We start from the raw sequence: 18,163 nt of genomic DNA, 5'->3' as shown, positions 1-18,163 counted from the left end.
TGCTGATTCTGTGCCTGCCCTGGCTTCACTCTGTGCCCAGGGTCGGCCCAGCCTGCACTTGAAGACACCAGCCAGCCCAGCTGGGAGGCTGAGGCAGGGGGCTCAAACAGCTGGCCTGATGAGCTTTGTTGCACGGTTACTGGAAGCTTCATTAAACGAGCACCCTGAGAGCATGACCAGTTATAAAGCATTTATTGACAATTGTGGGATGCGCAATTTTTTCCATTTAGTTGTTTCTGTCCAGATACTGGGATTTGATGGCTCCCATGTTTCTCTGCCATAGGTCCACGGATTCTGAGAGACACTTTTCTGATTCTTGGGGTCAGGGACTCCTAGAACCAATTTGCCCGGGTGAAGGGGAGTTGGCCACGGGTTGGCGTGCTGTGTAGACAGGGCTGAGGGGAGTTGACCACGGGTCGGCATGCTGTGTAGACAGGGCTGAGGGGAGGTGGCCACGGGTTGGCGTGATGTGTAGACAGGGCTGAGGGAGGTGGCCACGGGTCGGCGTGCTGTGTAGACAGGGCTGAGGGAGGTGGCCACGGGTCGGGCGTGCTGTGTAGACAGGGCTGAGGGAGGTGGCCACGGGTCCGCGTGCTGTGTAGACAGGGCTGAGGGGAGTTGGCCACGGGTCGGGCGTGCTGTGTAGATAGGGCTGAGGGGAGGTGGCTACGGGTCGGCATGCTGTGTAGACAGGGCTGAGGGAGGTGGCCACGGGTCGGCATGCTGTGTAGACAGGGCTGAGGGAGGTGCCCACGGGTCGGGCGTGCTGTGTAGACAGGGCTGAGGGGAGTTGGCCACGGGTCGGGCGTGCTGTGTAGATAGGGCTGAGGGGAGGTGGCCATGGGTCGGGCGTGCTGTGTAGATAGGGCTGAGGGAGGTGGCCACGGGTCGGCGTGCTGTGTAGACAGGGCTGAGGGAGGTGGCCACGGGTCGGGCGTGCTGTGTAGAGAGGGCTGAGGGAGGTGGCCACGGGTCAGGTGTGCTGTATAGACAGGGCTGAGGGAGGTGGCCACGGGTCGGGCGTGCTGTGTAGACAGGGCTGAGGGGAGGTGGCCACGGGTCGGCGTGCTGTGTAGACAGGGCTGAGGGGAGGTGGCCCCGGGTCGGGCGTGCTGTGTAGATAGGGCTGAGGGGAGGTGGCCACGGGTCGGGCGTGCTGTGTAGACAGGGCTGAGGGAGGTGGCCACGGGTCGGGCGTGCTGTGTAGAGAGGGCTGAGGGAGGTGGCCACGGGTCGGGTGTGCTGTATAGACAGGGCTGAGGGAGGTGGCCACGGGTCGGGCGTGCTGTGTAGACAGGGCTGAGGGGAGGTGGCCACGGGTCGGCGTGCTGTGTAGACAGGGCTGAGGGGAGGTGGCCCCGGGTCGGGCGTGCTGTGTAGATAGGGCTGAGGGGAGGTGGCCACGGGTCGGGCGTGCTGTGTAGACAGGGCTGAGGGAGGTGGGGACAGTTACTGGCAACGGGTTATTTGAGTTGAGACAGGTCCACATCATCTAATTAGCATACGCTTGATTTCATAATACTTGAACATTTTCTCTTTCACATGCATTGAGCTTATTGAACTCCTCTGATTTCTTGATCCTTCCCCCAGAGTTCTATACTGTTGACATGCTATGTATTTGATTTTTAGCCTGTGATTTCTGTGTGTGTGTGTGTGTGTGTGTGTGTGTACTTGTGTACACAAACCTGGATTCTCAGCTTCTCTGTCTCAGCCCCTTTTCTCATGTTCCTTATTCTGACCTTAGGCCTCTATTGCTTTGGGGCTTATATATTTTTGTACCCCTGATTGAGTAAGACATCATCCTCTCTTTCTCCCCACCCTGCACGTGTGAGAGCACGCTCACTGATTGCCAGGCCTTGTCAGTTTTAGCTTGGAAGTGCTTTGCTGTAACACTGGCCCTGGGTCATTGCTGTAGATTAGCTCCCCTAATTAGTTTGCTTGCTTCCAAGCTCTTCTCTCCCTTGCCTTTTCCAGAGCCTGGGTCAGATACCATCATGCCCTTCATTGCTGCTCTTGGCTTGCCACATTGTGAACTGCCCACACAGCAGGGCACCAGGCCCCTCCTGAGGGCGAACTGGCTGCTTGCTGGGTACCGCTCTGGGCCAAGCCTGGGCCGAGCTTTCTACCTTGGGTCTACTTTGAGGACACTGCAGCCTCACAGGTAGCTTAGTTAGCACTCCTTTTTGGAGACGAGCAAGAATGCAGAGGTGAGGCTGGTCTGCCCTAGACCTTGGGCTCTCTTCCCCTGTTCAGTCCACACTCTGCTCTCTTCCCCTGCTCAGCCCAGTGATGCTGCGTCCTTCATGAAATCTCTCTCGGAACCAGGAATGACTGATCTCACTCTCCCACCTTGTAGTTTGCAGCTCTGGTTAGGCCACGTAGTCATCCTGCCCAGGCTTTCCTCTGTCTTTACCTCTTTGCATGGCTGTCTCCCCCTGGAGTGTTTGCTTCCTTAGTGCTTCAGTCTGTTCTCACCTGCTCTGCCTGCTCACCCCTTCTCATGGGCCTGTACTTTGACTATCTGGGGACTCAGCCGTACAATGAATTTGCCCAAAGGGCAGCGCATGGAAAATACCAGCCTGTGGGATTCTGTGGCACACAACACAGCTCTTCTGTTGGCAGAAGGCCCTTTTATGTCAGTGTGTGGGTTTCTTGCACACCTTGGAGACGAAGGGCCTAGCAAGTTAAGTCCAGCATACTCTTTCAGAAGTAATCCTCCAACGACGTTCCCTTTGTGGCTGCAGTTCACCAGAGTACTTTCTGGGATCCCGGTTTCAAATAGCTGAGATTCCTTGGGAATAAGGACGACTGGACTTGGGTTCAGAGAAGACCAGCAAGTCATGCCTGGCGAGGTCTCAGGGAAACTGGAACCGAGCTGGGGAATGGGAACGTCATTCAGAATCAAATATGGAATATCCCACCAGACAGGCTGTCCAGGCCGCCTCAGCAGCTTCTCACACAGATTGCCTTTGCCAGTGGGATCCCAGCTCGACTTAGTTTCAGCTTCTCATCCTGATCCTATAGACCATACCCTGCTCTCTGTTCAGGCTCACCTTTCCTGAGACGGGTCTTTGATTGAGTCTCCCCTTCCCCCTTCATTGGGCGGAGCTTGTGCCAGGCCTCCTTAGAGGCTGAAGGTCTAGTGGCCAGGTGCCATCATATAGACTAGCTAGCAACAAAAATAATTTTATGTTTGGGGTCACTACCACATGAGGAACTGTATTAATTAGGAAGGTTGAAAACCACTGCTCCAGACGGTGGCTGGCTGGACAAACTGCGCAGGGCCTCTGTCTGAGTGTCAGAGAAATGTTTAACTGATGGCCTACCAAACCAGCGCAGTCAAATGCGCTGGAGGGCAGGTGTAGCGAGGGAAGGCACCTTCCCAGTCCTCCAGTGGCCTCAGCTCTGCTGGGAAGTGTGAGCAAGGACATACCTGCTGTTAGGGAGTTTCCTTTGTAAATTGTTATTTTGTGTGGTCAAAAGTTTATGCTTTCCTGATGGGAGCTATGTATCAGTCTGACTTAAGTGACATGACCACTTTGGACCATGTCTTCAGCTGAGTGCAATACAGGGGAGAGGAATAAGCGCAGCGTAGGAACTCGTCTCCTTGGCGGCATATGAAACAGTTTTGACGTCTTCATCACTCCTGTGTAGCTTTCAGTGGGGTGCTGTCCCCACAAGAAGAACGATGCGGACTTGTTTTCTCTGCTTATGCAGCCTGTGGTCTGTCACCTTTGCTTTGCCAGCTTTACGTTTTCTTTTTTTCCCTGGAATTCACTGTCAATTATTATTTTTAATTTTAGAAATTTCGGGATTTCTTCAATCACAATGAAACTAGTGACCCGACCAGGGACACCTGTGTAATCCTGACAGTGGAAGGGCGCACGTTTCCTGTGGACGTCTTCTATTTACAAAGGTTTGCGGACTCGGGAGCCCCTGATAATGGTGGTTGGAAATGGGGCCTGCCACGTGGAACGACAAGGCCCAGTGTCTGCAGGAGGGCCCGGGGTACCATGCTTTGCGTCCCCCTTCATCAGTATTGTGTTCTGGAGTCCTGCTTAGCACCACCACCAATAGAGCATCAACTCCGATTAGTTTGAATGGATTTCCTTTAAATCACACTGTGAGTTTCTATGGTCAGTAGCTCCAGTGGGGAGAACCTGCTGATAGATTTCAGCACTGGGGTCTGAGTGGTGATTTGAATCATTTGGCGCTTTGCTCTCTACATCCTTAACAAGAAGCCCTGGCCAGCCTTTTGAAAAGAGCCCCTTGGGCAGGACAACAAGCCCATTTCCAACCAGTTGCCTTCGGTCAGTTTCAGCTCATGGTGACCCCATGTGTGCCAGAGACCTGTACTCTGTGGCCTTTGACTGCTGTGATCTTGGGAAGCAGACTGTAAGGTCCTTTCCTGGGATGCCCTTTGGTGGGTTTGAACTGCCAGTCTTTGGCTTAGTGGCCCAGTGGTTCACTGTTTGCAAAGAGACCATCCCAGTCTCTACCCTTCCTATTCCCCGGGCACAGCAGACCAGGAACCTGGCTCGGGGGCTGGGTTGGGCTTCGGAGGTGTTCTTGGAGGTGTTCTCGCTGGGGATTGTACCTGAATCAGCTCCATCTGTGCTGCCATTGGTCAGGAGGGAAAGGGGGCCCGAGAGTTTGGGGAGCTCAGCCCTGGGGTCCACCTGCCAGAGAGCTCTGCATATTAAAGGTAGCGTGTTTGCCTGTGTATATTGCATTCATTTAAAAAAATTGTCACTTACATGTAATTATAAGTTATTTTGAATGCTGCCTTTTATAAAAAAGGGGGGGGGGAGTGAATATTTATTTCATTCATCCAGAGCCTAATTATTTGCTTGGCAGGCCCAAACTTTCAGGAGGCCCACTGCCAGTTCATTAGGGTCTCTAAGCAGCAAGCAGACCATGGTGATGGACTTACCCCTAGATCTTTTCAGTCCTGTTCCAGATTATATCAAATCGACTGTTGAAACGGTGGTGAAGATTCACCAGACAGAAGGCGATGGAGATGTACTAGCATTCCTTACTGGCCAGGTAATTCCACCGGCCCCTTCTCTGTGAGGAGGGGCCAGGCTGGGACAGTGCCACCATGGCCAGGGTAACCGTTCTCTCATGTCGTGTGATGTAGACTGTCAGGGAGTTGCTCGCTCTTGCTTGTTTGGGGGTTGGCTGTATTTGAAACTTCATTGGCGGATTCCCAAACCTACTAGGTGGCTCAGCCAGCGAGCGGTTTTGTTTGCCGAGACTGAGTGTGGCATTTGGCACGTCTTGCTGCTAGCATGCTGCTGTGCATGTCTTCTTACTGCTCGTCCTGAGGTGGGACGGGCCATCTTCCTGGAAAAACACCCCGGCAGCCACCGCCTGCCCGCCTAGGTGGTGGCACTGTGTGGAGTTACGTCTGTTGGAAACTTTTCCACTGCCAGATGCTTTCGACAGTTCAGTAATCATTTCTGAGGAAGGTGTAATGGGATTTTATACGCTGCAACTTGTCCCCACGGACAAACCGCTTTGTCTGCCACCACACTTAAAAGCTTCAGGAAACCGTCATCGTTTATCAGAGGCTCTTTGACTCACTATGCTTAGTATAAATTACCATCATTCATTTGATGGCTACAAGTATTCACCACTTCAACATCGCGGCTCAGGAGTAGTTGATTGGGTTTCTCCCCAGAGGGGACTGTGGTGGCAGGGAACTCTGGGAATCTGCCCAGCGCTGAGCTGTAGACGGCATCTGTGTTCTCATTGGTACTGACACAGTGAGCGGCTGAGAGCTGACTGGGGTTTCTTGGCTTCCTGGCCACGTGCTTTCAGGAGGAGGTGGAAGCCGTCGTGTCTCTGCTCGTTGAGCAGGCTCGCGCGCTGGCCCGCACTGGCATGAAGAAGCACCTGCGTGTTCTCCCCATGTACGCCGGGCTGCCTGCCTTTGAGCAGATGAAGGTGTTTGAACGAGTGCCATGCAGCGTCAGAAAGGTGAGAACCGCCCCGCCACGGACCTGTCCTCACCCTGCTGCTCCTTCCCTGCACACTGGACAGACTCCTTCGTTTGCTCGTTGTGGAAATTAGACACAGCAAAACATAAACAATTTAACACCTTCTGCGTGCTCAGTTCTGTGATATCGATGCCATTCTTTAAGCCGTATGACCATTCTCATTCCCTTCCCCGAGAGCATGCGCTCCTCTTCCTGTCAGACTTCTGCAGCATTGTTGTCTTCAGGTTGATCCCCTTATAGACTGTTATTAAAAGAGCACAGCGCTCAAGGAAGACACATGTCAGTAATGAAGCTAGATTATCGCTTTGTTTAAAGAAGACTTCCCGGGATATTTGGTTGATAGTATAAAGCTGATCTCAGGATAATCGTTGGGGGCTTCCTCCAGCCTTCTTGGATCCAGAAAGTCTGGATTCCAAAAGAATTTGAACTTCTGTTCTGCATCTTTCTGGCCTGCTCTGATCAAGAGTCTTTCATATAGTTGTTGATCAAAATGCTCAGTAGTAATAGCCAGGCACCATGCAGCGTTTTTTTCTGTTTTTAATTTCATTAACATGAAATTGGCTAAATGCGAAGGTTTCCTAAAGAATTCTCAGCCCATGTTTCTGTGTGACATCTTGAAAGCGCATGGTGGAAATTATGTCATGGCAATTTAGAAACCTGCCCACAGAATGGCCACCCTCACAGTCATGATTGTATCTGACACCATTTGTCTCTCTTCTCTCTGCCTGATTGGACTCGAAGTTACCGTGGAGGAGCTACCACATGCCGAATCCTTACTGTGCGCCAAGTTTTAGGCTTTTCTCGCTAGGTGTGCGTTTGCTCTCTCATCCCTTTGGCAACCCTGGGGGTACATGTTTAAGAGATGCAGACACTGATGCTCCCGAGGTGAAGTGACTCGTCGGAGGTCACGTGGGTAAGGGGAATTCAAGCCCAGGCAGCCTGTGGCTTAGCCCCTGCTCGTTGCAGTAGAACCAGCAAGCTGGCTTGTACCGTTTGTGGGCTGTCGGCACCATTTCTGAATCTCTCGCGGGTCTTTAGAAGTGGCTTATTAAAAGTGAAGAGAATCCTGTGGCGTTCACCCTCTCTCCTCTTCTGGTGGGGTCGTAGGTGATAGTAGCCACCAATGTGGCCGAAACCTCCATCACCATCAGCGGGATTGTGTACGTGATCGACTGTGGCTTCGTGAAGCTCCGGGCCTACAATCCCAGGACGGCCATTGAATGCTTAGTGGTGGTCCCTGTGTCCCAGGCCTCAGCCAACCAGCGTGCGGGCCGTGGTGGCCGTAACCGCTCAGGAAAATGTTACCGACTTTACACAGGTTAGTAGGGTATTCCTGGAAAGACTGGCTTTCGCATAGTGAGCAAGGGCATTGGAGGATGTTCCAAGTATTGATCCTTAATGGGGAGAATTTAATATAAAATCTAGACCCCCTCACATACCACTTCTTTGTCACTGTTCCCCATTGGGCAAAGCTGGTTCATGACCCACAGCCTATTTGCTGTTTTGCCCTGTCTGGACAGGGCTCATCTTGTCTTGTGGCGCGGTAACTTGCGCCTTGGGGGTCAGATCCTGCCTCGCTTACCTTTTCCCTGTAGGTTTCTGCACTCAGGCTGGGTTCCATTTTCACCTCTGGGTCACAGTGTGTGCAGAGCTAGGATCCTGAAACTCCTTTATAGAAAGCAAATAGTAAATTTTTGCTCTGGGTCATAAACCATGCTAGGCTCTGAGGGAGCAAAATATCATCACCATAAAGATTGTCCTAGCTTTTAGTGAGCCATTTTTCTAGCTGGAAGACAAGCTTATCAACAGGTAATGATGTACCCAGAGTGACTTTCTCTCTCTGCAATTATTTGTTGTTTTGTTTTTCAGTATGTAGACAATGGTGCCAAGATTCCTCCCAGTTCTTCAGAATTAATTTTCAATTAAGTCATTAAAAACATTCACTTGATTCATTAAAAAAATAATGTTGAGAATGTACACAGCAGATTATATACTAATTCAACAGCGGCCCAATGTTCGTTTTGGAGACATTTGTACGGTTCAATGGCATTTATTATGTTCTTCGAGTTGTGCAATTTGCTGTCTCTTTTTCTCATTTGTTTGTCCCCATGAACCTAAACTCACTGTCCCCTAAGTTTGATAACTAGCCTTTTGAATGGCTGTTGTCATTTGGATCCCATAGTGCAAAAAACTCAGTGCCCTCCTCCTTGCAGCCCTAGAGGACAGGGTCGGACTCCTCTTTACAGGAGCAGAAGACTTTTCTTGTCTACCTTGGAGCGGCTCGTGGTTTTGAACTGCTGACCCTGTGGTTAGCAACCCAGCTTATCACCAGGACTCTTGCTTCCATATAGATAGATCTTAAAAAGCATAGTTCTCAGGACATATTCTTTACTAGTTAATCTAAACTCCCGTTTTATTGTAAGAGGATTCTAATGATTATACTTTGTGTTAGACCAGGTTGACTAGAGAAACAAATCCAGGGACACTCATGTGTGAGAGAGAGTTTTATATCAAGAGAACATCACAGCCCAGTCCAGATCACGTCCTTAAATCTGATACTACTTCATAAGTTCGATACTAGTACATAGATTCCTCTTCACACTCATGCAGACATATGCAATGATGCAGAATTCAAGAAGATTACGGTGCAGAGTCTTGCAGATCCAATGGTGGTGGACACATCTCCAGGGCTCTGGCTGCCATCAGTGCAGCTTGAAGTGGCTCGCCAACATGGAGGTGAAACAGAGAGGGGAGGTTCTCAGGACCCTTCTTCTTCTTTTTTTTTTTTTTAACAATTTATTGGGCTCATACAATTCTTTTCACAGTTCATACATATACATACATCAATTGTATAAAGCACATCTGTACAGTCTTTGCCCTAATCATTTTTTTCTCTTTTCTTCTTTTACATTTTATTAGGGACTCATACAACTCTTATCATCATCCATACATATACATACATCAATTGTATAAAGCACATCCATACATTCCCTGCCCCAATCATTCTCAAGGCATTTGCTCTCCACTTAAGCCCCTTGCATTAGGTCCTCTTTTTTTTCCCCTCCCTCCCCATTCCCCCCTCCCTCATGTGCCCTTGGTAATTTATACATCGTTATTTTGTCATATCTTGCCCTATCTGGAGTCTCCCTTCCCCCCTTCTCTGCTGTCCCTCTCCCAGGGAAGAGGTCACATGTGGATCCTTGTAATCAGTTCCCCCTTTCCAACCCACTCACCCTCCACTCTCCCAGCATCGTCCCTCACACCCTTGGTCCTGAAGGTATCATCCACCCTGGATTCCCTGTACCTCCAGCCCTCATATGTACCAGTGTACAGCCTCTGTCCTATCCAGCCCTGCAAGGTAGAATTCGATTCATGGTAGTTGGGGGGAGGAAGCATCCAGGATCTGGGGAAAGCTGTGTTCTTCATCGATACTACCTCACACCCTAATTAACCCATCTCCTCTCCTAAACCCCTCTATGAGGGGATCTCCATTGGCCGACACTTGGGCCTTGGGTCTCCACTCTGCACTTCCCCCTTCATTTAATATGATATATATGCATATACATATACACATATATACACATACATACACACACTTATATCTTTTTTTTTTTTTTTTGCATGATGCCTTATACCTGGCTCAGGACCCTTCTTAAGAGGATGCCACGCCCACAAGGAGGTACCATCAGGCTGTGACCTGCTTGGCAGGCTAGACCCCACTCCTTCACTCTCAAGTTGACAAGAGACTATGTAACAACCACATACTTAAGTTTTAAAGATTATCTCAGGGCATTCATTAAGGACATCCTCCATCCTCTTGGGCTCCAGAAATTCTGCATTCCATGGGGATTTGAAATTGTATTCTGCATTTTCCCCCCATTTGATCAGGATTCTTTTGTAATTAGAATGTTTAGTAACAGAAGCTGGCCACCATCGAGTCTTTTTGGTCAAAGGCGGTGATTAGCCACACATTCCCTTTCCTCCTGCTCCTGGCCCTCTTTATTCTTGTTACTCAAGTCATTTAGCTCCTCCCTCTGTCTGATAACCACCTGCAGTCACCTAACCAGGTTTCAGAGTTTTATTTCTGTTCACCTTTTTTTCCTTTCTGATAATTATCAACACCTTTCTATTCAATCATTTTTCCTCCTACAAATTTTTATAGAGCCCTTGGCTGTCTGGGAGGCATGGAAGCAGGGGCAAGATCTAAAGCTAGTGAAGATCTGTTGGCCTGACTGTGGTGGTGGAGACAGACCTGCTAGTAGATGAACAGAATATGGTGGGATAAGTTTTCCATAAAGGATGAACCTGGGAAACAGAGATGAGAGAGTATTATCCTGCTGGGGTGGTGGGAAGGGCTTCATGAGTGAGGTGGTCTTTGAACATGACCTCCAATAATCACCCAGGTGAAGGAGTGAGTGGCAGTGGGTATTGGATTTTAGTACACCAAGCAGAGGCAATGGGATGTACAGGTACTTAGAATGAAGGGGGCTGGTCATATTCATGGACATGAGCAAAAAGGCAGCACCTGAGACCAGATTTAAAGAGGCTAATTGGACGGAAACAGGAGAACCAGGACTAAGACCTTCCTACATAGCACGAGTGGGAAAAGGTGTGGAGCACTCTTGAAAAAGAAGTGGCCAGCACCATCTCGTGCTCCGTGGAAACCAGGACTGGGGGGTTCGTGCAGACTACTACAGATAGACAGGTGGGTTTGCTTAAAGGCTCACTCGTTCCCGCAGTGATACAGTGCTCACCTGCTAACGAGAAGACGAATGGTTCAAATCCACTAGCTGCTCCAGCGGAGAAAGATGTGGCAGTCTGCTTCTTAAAATATTTACATCCTTGGACACCCTGGGGTGGGGGTGGGGGGTGTCTATGAGTCAGAGCCCACTGGTCAGCGCTGGGCTTGGTTCCCATAACAGGAGTAGTTTCAGTGGAAGTGGGGTGGGGAGCGGCCATCTAACAGTAAAATTGACCTCTAGCCTTTCTCAGCCAGTCTGGTTCCGATGTGCCTTCAGCCAGCGGAGCTCTGAGCCGGGTGCCTCTTGCCCTTGCCTTTCACAGTTTCCCAGAACCTCCTGGGACATCCCCACAGCTTATCTTCCTCTGTGTTCGGCAGCCCCGCCGGCCGGCCACCATTCGCTTCTTGAGTACCCCTTTTCTTTTTCCGACCCCTTTAGCCCTTGATCACTTTGCTTGGCTGTTTCCTTTGCCCAGCAGATTCTCCTCCTCTTTCAAGTGGCCCCTCCCTCCTGAAACTCCCTGGAAGCCTTCTGGCAGCAGCTGTGATTCCCTCTTTGGCCGAGCCTCTATCCTCTGTGGGAGGAGCACTCATGGGGCCCTGTGCTGTTTCTCCTCTGAAGGCCTCGTTTCTGGTCGTGGCCTCCTCTTTCATGTAACTGGAGCTTCTCAAAGGCACCACCCATGGCTCCTACCCTTTAACCCTCTGCAGAGTTCCATCGAGCCTCCCCGGACCCCTGTGCTACCCCTGCTTCCTGAGCGCACCTTCTCAGCAGAGTTGCCCTCTTCTCTGATAGCTTTGCTTTCCCTTGATCAGCAGCGTGCTTGGAAGAAGTGGTCAACCTACAAAAACCCTGAACCCCAAAGACCCTTGGAGTCCAAAGGCAATAGCCCATTTGCAACGTCCTGCTGTAAGTCGCCCAGGCCCGCCCAGTGAGACCCGCACATTTGACAGTGTATGTCAGCCGGTCCTCAGAGTACTGGTCGTCTGTTCTCTCCAATGTTGCTGTTTCCTTATAGCATCTTTGCTTTGCTTCTCTCTCTAGCCGAATTAAGCCTGGTCATCTCCACGGCAGCCGGGCTGCCGCCATCCTAAGGAGGGTGTGCATCCCGTTAACACAATGATGTGGCCGGTGCAGCCAGTATGTTGTGTGAACTCTGAGTATCTGGAAAAATGATGGACTCTTTCCTCCTCCTCTTGCCCCTTGCCCTCGCCATCTGTCTAGCTTTTTATAACAGGCCTCCCAAAGTCCTTATTTCCTGCCCCTTCCTTCTGGGAAGCCTTGTGCCTGGGGCCACTGTTTCCGCTTGGAGGTCCCCTCTTATGCCTGGCAGGCTATAAACATTCCTAATGTACTTATGGCAGCAGTGCATTTGGGTGTGACCTTGTGTGCCTGGCTCAGTCATATTTCCGAGTCAGATTTGAATCATTCTGCCCTTCATAAGATTTATTATATTCGGACTCAGCAGCATGTGAAACAAGCGTATATACCATGCTGATACGGATGCCTTGTGGGTATTTGCTCCTTCCCCCTCAAAAACCCTGTATGACACGGATCTTCTCAAAAATACGATACTAGTTGCTTTTCATGTACTTCATTGATAAACTTAGACATTCTGAAGAAGAAGGACACACTAACAAAGGTCTGCTGTTCACATATGGTGGTCTATTGAAGTCGAATTGCCTTAACTGAGTAAATGAACAACTTCATGTGATGGCACCATAGTCATTTGTTTTGTGGCCAAATTCCAGAGCCTGTTGTTCGAGTGAGAGAAGTTTCTTTGGCATAATGATTGCATTTGATTGTGACCTTTGCTCTCGCCTGGTTCTGATTTCCTCTCCTCAGAGGAAGCCTTCGACAAGCTGCCTCAAGCCACCGTGCCTGAGATGCAGCGCAGCAACTTGGCGCCTGTCATCCTGCAGCTGAAAGCTCTGGGAATCGACAATGTCCTCAGGTTCCACTTCATGTCGGTAAGCCCCGCCTCTGTGGCTGCCCCTGGGACGCCCCGATGCTGTTTATACAGTGAAGCACCCTTCAGTCTTGGGTTCCACCCCAGTGCTCTGTGCTCCTTTGTGCAGGCCCTGGGCAGGGATGGGGCACCCCCGCAGACTCCGTTCATGTGATTCCTGTGCTTGTCTCCTGGGCGATGCGGCCCAGCCAGTGGTGACAGGGTACAGGTGCTTGGGGAGCACAGAGGTAGGGCATCTAGCTCAGTCAGTCTTGTCTGCGGTGAATCTGAAATCCAGGTAGGATTTGCCCAAGTGGAGGTTCCCATCGCGGAAGATGTGTGTGTAGGCCTAAGAACAAGTATATCACCCAAAGGGGACTGGGCTGAACTTCAAGGAAGATCCTGTGGCTGTATTTTTGGTTAAACCTAAGCCTGGCTTCTAGGATGGAATTATTGGGCCCAAAGGCCTAAGATGTCTTGTGTATTTCCAGATCACTTACACCAGTGTAGCTCCAGCAGTGTACAGACACCCATGTTTGCTAATTTGATCGAGGAGAGAATTATCTTTATGTTTTAAACGTTTATGTTTTAAGCCACTTATGTTAAAGGTCCAAGAAATCATTGCATTTCTTCCACATGGTGAAACTTTATTTATTAGAATTAATGTCATTAGTGATTTTCTAGAATTCTTTGAATATTAAAGACATAAACTTTTGTCAGTAAAAATATTTGCAGTATTTTATCAGGTTATTTGCATTTCATTATTTTTAAATGTGCTCACTTACTCAACCAACTCTCATCCAGCTGATGCAGGTTCATAGTGACCTTATAGCACCAGGTAGAATTGCCCCTGTGGGTTTCTGAGACTAACTCTTTGGGGAGTAGAAAGCCTTGTCTTTGTCTCTAAGAGGGCTGGTGGTTTCGACGTGCCAACCTTGAGGTCAGCAGCCCAGTGTGTAACCACTATGCCACTGGGACCTTCTATGTGCGAAGCAGCCCTGATACCTTTACACACTGGAGCCTCCAGTTTAAATGTGCAGACGTTCAAACACTGCCATCGTAGAATCTGTATTTCTTTGCGCTTTGACTCCCTCTGCTCTGCTTCTCCACATCTGGTTACTGAGTCTTCACTACATTTTCTTCCTGAGTCTTTCCGATCTGAACACTCAGTTTTACTCTTGGATAGCCCAGCTCTATTGATAGATTGCCTGACAAGTTTAGACTTTTGACAAATCCCTATTGTCATATGTCAGGATAATGAGATGAATGGAAGAATTGAATGTAAGAATGTCACCTCTCATCTCCAAGAAATGAAAGAAAAGGGAGGAAAAGAGAAAACAACTGAGTGCTTATCGTAAAGTCTGAAGGAAAATGCTTTCTGACTTAAGTGTATGGTGTAAGAAATGATAAAGAAAAGAAGACGTAGATTAAAAACTTAGGGAAGCCCCACCTATACCTACAATTACAGGACAAGATAATGGGAGAGATGACAGATCCATATCCCAAAACCGCTTCTCAACCTGTGGGCCGCGACACCCCGGGGGGGGGGGGTGGTTGTCGAACAACCCTGTCACAGGGGTCGCCCAATTCATCACAGCAGCAAAATGACAGTGATGCAGTAGCAACGGAGATAATGTTATGGTTGGGGGTCCCCACCCCATGAGGCACTGTATGAAAGGGTCACGGTGTGAGAAGGTTGGGAACCGCTGCCATGAAAAATGTCAGGTGCTTTTGGACATCTGTGGAACAAGTCAAGACAAGGAAGCTGCTCAGCTTGGCAACTGCCCTGAAAGCAGCCAGCTCCTTCAGCAGAGAGAGGGGCGCGCACTGAAAGAGCTGTGAAGTAAGTGCCACTCACCACTGATGAAACGGTCAAACATACAGACAAATGAGAAAATCCAAAGCCGGCTTGGCGTGGGAAGCTAAATTCCCCTTGTATTGCTGACCCTGCGTCTGCCTGCCTGCCTGGAGGACTCCGGCCTGTAATTAACGAGCCTTGGGACTGTCTGGTCTGTCTGCTGGTGGAAATTTCCCCGGATCGAATGCAAAGGAAGAAAAAAAGCTTACCCAGGTGATGTTGTGTATAGCATCCTTTTCTACTCAGGTACAAATGGTAGCTAATGAAACTTAATTACGAGACTTTTAAACCATCGAAAGTGAAAAAAATACACTAAGATGGATCATTCTATATGAGGGGACTTAAGAAAGGTTATGGAAAAATGGAATTGAAGGGTAAATAAAATTTCCCATGACTTTTTGAGGTCCTCATATATCTGTCTGGTTAGTATTTATAGTATTATTTTTAAAGCACTGATTTTCCAGCTTTTTAAAAATTGGAATGGTAAGATGCATAGACTTCTGTATCTCGGCAGACTCATTCACAAGAACAGAAAACAAGATAACGCAATTGCCCTGGAATTATTTTAAAAATATTTTTTGTTTTTAATATTATAAAGTTGGACCTTGATGGAATATTTTATAGCTATTCCAAGTGATCCCTGTGGAGTGTCTTTTTTTTAACTCTGTGAAGTTTCTAGGGGTACAAGAAGCAGTGAAAACCGAGAAACATTCATTAAGAAAAGCAGACTCAATGATAGAGACACAGTGATTCCAACTATGCGAATACATTTACGTATGATCTCAAATCAGAAGGGTCATCCGAGACACGAGGGAAATGTGTCTTTTGCCCTGGATGTGATTTAAAGTTTTATTTTGGTAAACTTATTTTTCATTGATGATAAAAACTTTGAAGAGCAGAATTCCTCGGACTTAGAGATTGTGGAAGTAGAACCAAGGATTGCAGGGAGTCAAGGATTGCCTCAGCTTTTTCTCTTAAGTTTTTAAAACTAGTCACCACAGCCATTCTGGAGATGGTGCAGGCCGAGGGCACTGTTTGGTTGGTTGTGGAGATGGTGCAGGCCGAGGGCACTGTTTGGTTGGTTGTGGAGATGGTGCAGGCCGAGGGCACCGTTTGGGTGGTTGTGTGTGGTTGTGTATGCCATTGCTAGGGGGTAGATCGAATTTTCCATAAATTGAAAAAATATTCTTTTTAAAAAACCCAAAAAACTGTAGTCACTTGGCTTAACCTAAAGAACTCCGTTTTGCGGTAAGCTGCCTCTAACCCCTGCTAGCACCTGGCCCCTGCTCTTCCTCCTCCCCCGGCTCTCCAGACCAGAACTTGACTCTTCCAAGACGTCTCTGAACTCTGCCTGCCCCATTAGCCAGAAATGTGCACTGTTTTGTAAGATCTTGAGTTAGTACCTGCAGCTGTGCTGTCCCTCCAACTTTGTTCCCCTCGACTGTGAATGCTAGACTGGCCTCCCCTGAGTCAGCCCACTCCTTTGAACTATACAAATCCTGGAATCTCTGTTTTCTGGATTGAGAGGTTTCCAGGCGCTAGCCCATTCTCGATCCAGCTGTTTAATAAAGGCTTTAATTATTAATATAGTGGTGTGGTTGATCTTGCCCAACCAAATTCAGGGCTTGCCTATTTTGTTAGGCTGCTAACTGCAAGATCAGCAGTTCAAAATCATCAGGCCAGCTGAGGAAGAAAGGTGAGGGTTTCTGGTCACAAGGGTTTACGGTCTTGGAAGCCCACGGGGACAGTTCTACCCTGTTCTCGAGGTCGCCATGGGTCACAATCAAGTATCTCTTGGTAAATAAAGATAGAGGTACCGAAGATGGGCTGGTGAGCCCATGGCCAGACGTATTCAACAACGATTCGCTCTTTGCCCGACTGCAGCCCCTGCGTAGGTGAGTACAGTCAGTGCAGCTTCCGGAAGGAAGGAGGCGTTTGACGGGTGTGTTGTGTGTGCTGAGAAAATGATGGAGACCTGGCTTTGCCTTTGTGGTGTGTGCAATCTCATTCCTTCCGTCCGCTGTGAAATTGCACTGAGAGTAGAATATGCATCCAGCACATTGGTTAAGTGAATGCGTTTAGGAAAAAGCTGTGCTTTGCCCTGCGTTTACTGGCCATCAAATAATGTAGAGAAAATACTCGTGAGCTGGTGCTTCCTAGGTGCTCAGGAGGAATGTGTGACGGGAAAGCAGGAGGAGCTTTGTTAGCGCTCTGTTTCTGTGTGCCCAGATCATCTGGCCTTCTTTCGGGTGTTCAGAAAGCTGCGTTGAGCACAGATATTCAGTGCCCACCATGGGCTATGCCCAGCGCTGGGCTCTGGGTGATGCAGGCATGAGTAATCTATGAGTTCTACAGTGTCCCGGGGCTCTCAGGAGCAGAAGGTTAAGGAGAGGAAGTAAACACCCGAAATGCCAGAGGAGAGTTTAGGGAAAGTGAAGCAGTAGAGGAGAGGGTGAGGGGGAGTTGAAGGGGAAATGTGTACCTCAGCTGTGCTTTATTTAATTTAATTCTATTAAAAGATCATTTTATTGGGGACTCTTACAACTCTTGTCACAATCCATACATTGCTTGCATCAGGTGAATGTGTGTATATGTTGCCTTCATTTTTTCCTAGACATTTACTTTTTATTGAGCCCTTGGTATCAGCTCCTCTCCCACCCCCCACCCCATACCCTACTCCCCCACCTCCTTCAAACCCCCTTGATAGATCTCAGCTGAGCTTTAAAAACCAAATAGTATTAAGGGGAGACAGGGCCTGTCCAAAGATGCTGAGAGCAAGTAGCATGAGGCCGGGAGCATGTTGGAGGGAAGAGTGGATCCAACAGGCAATGACATGCTTTTGTGCTGGCTGTGCACAGGAATTAACTTTGGATTCTAATGGTGATGTTGATGATGATTGTTTTACAGCCCCCGCCAGCACAGTCCATGGTCCAAGCTTTGGAGTTACTCTATGCCCTGGGAGGTAAGTCTGTGTCTCATACCGGGTAGTCTCCTGTGTCATCGTAGCCAGGTTCTGGGATTTGAAGGCCTATGCTGTCTTTAAGGTTGAGTCTTTGTTATACAACCTGTGTAATACCATTGCTTTCGCTGGGATTTCTCCTTCACTTACTGGCTTGAGTTTAGACTCACTTTTATGCAAGAGGGAAATAATATCGTTCTCAGTGTTATTCCAAAACTTATAGTAGATAATGCACACAGTCACTCTGTACATGGGAAAGGTTGTTAATGGGAGTCATGTTAATGTTAGCTTAATGCCAAGGGAACCAAATTTTACTTTATAAATATAATTCTAGTGCAGCGGTTCTCAACCCTTTCACAGGGGTTGCCGATTCATAGCAGTAGTGAACTTACAGTTACCAAGTAGCAACGAAAATAATGTTATGGTTGGGGGTCACCATCACATGAGGAACTGTATGAAAGGGTCGCAGCATCAGGAAGGTTGAGAACCACTGCTCTAGTGTTCTGAGGGTGTGTAAGAATTTTTTAAAGAGAGCCTGGTGGCACAGTGGTTGCATGTTGGTTTGCTCACTGAGACGTCAGCAGTTCAAAACCAGCAGCCATTCTGAGGGAGGAAGTTGAGGCTCCTTCTGTTGACGTTACGGTTTTGGAAGCC

General features: G+C 48.7%; 1 protein-coding gene across 2 annotated transcripts in view; it reads left to right on the top strand.

The window, feature by feature from the left end:
• Positions 1-18,163, top strand: part of DHX35 (DEAH-box helicase 35) — an 84,401-nt gene that overhangs the window by 38,134 nt on the left and 28,104 nt on the right. For both annotated transcript variants that reach the window (XM_075528752.1, XM_075528753.1), the window contains 6 exons: positions 3,804-3,916; positions 4,950-5,046; positions 5,824-5,982; positions 7,110-7,320; positions 12,590-12,714; positions 17,458-17,512. In XM_075528752.1, coding sequence (XP_075384867.1) covers positions 3,804-3,916; positions 4,950-5,046; positions 5,824-5,982; positions 7,110-7,320; positions 12,590-12,714; positions 17,458-17,512 — 760 coding nt within the window. The remainder of the gene's footprint in view (positions 1-3,803; positions 3,917-4,949; positions 5,047-5,823; positions 5,983-7,109; positions 7,321-12,589; positions 12,715-17,457; positions 17,513-18,163) is intronic.

The sequence above is a fragment of the Tenrec ecaudatus genome, chromosome 12 (genome assembly GCF_050624435.1).
Source record: "Tenrec ecaudatus isolate mTenEca1 chromosome 12, mTenEca1.hap1, whole genome shotgun sequence".
Lineage (NCBI taxonomy): Eukaryota > Metazoa > Chordata > Mammalia > Afrosoricida > Tenrecidae > Tenrec > Tenrec ecaudatus.
The sequence above is the reverse complement of the archived record's forward strand: the minus strand, read 5'-3'. Positions and strand labels throughout refer to the sequence as shown.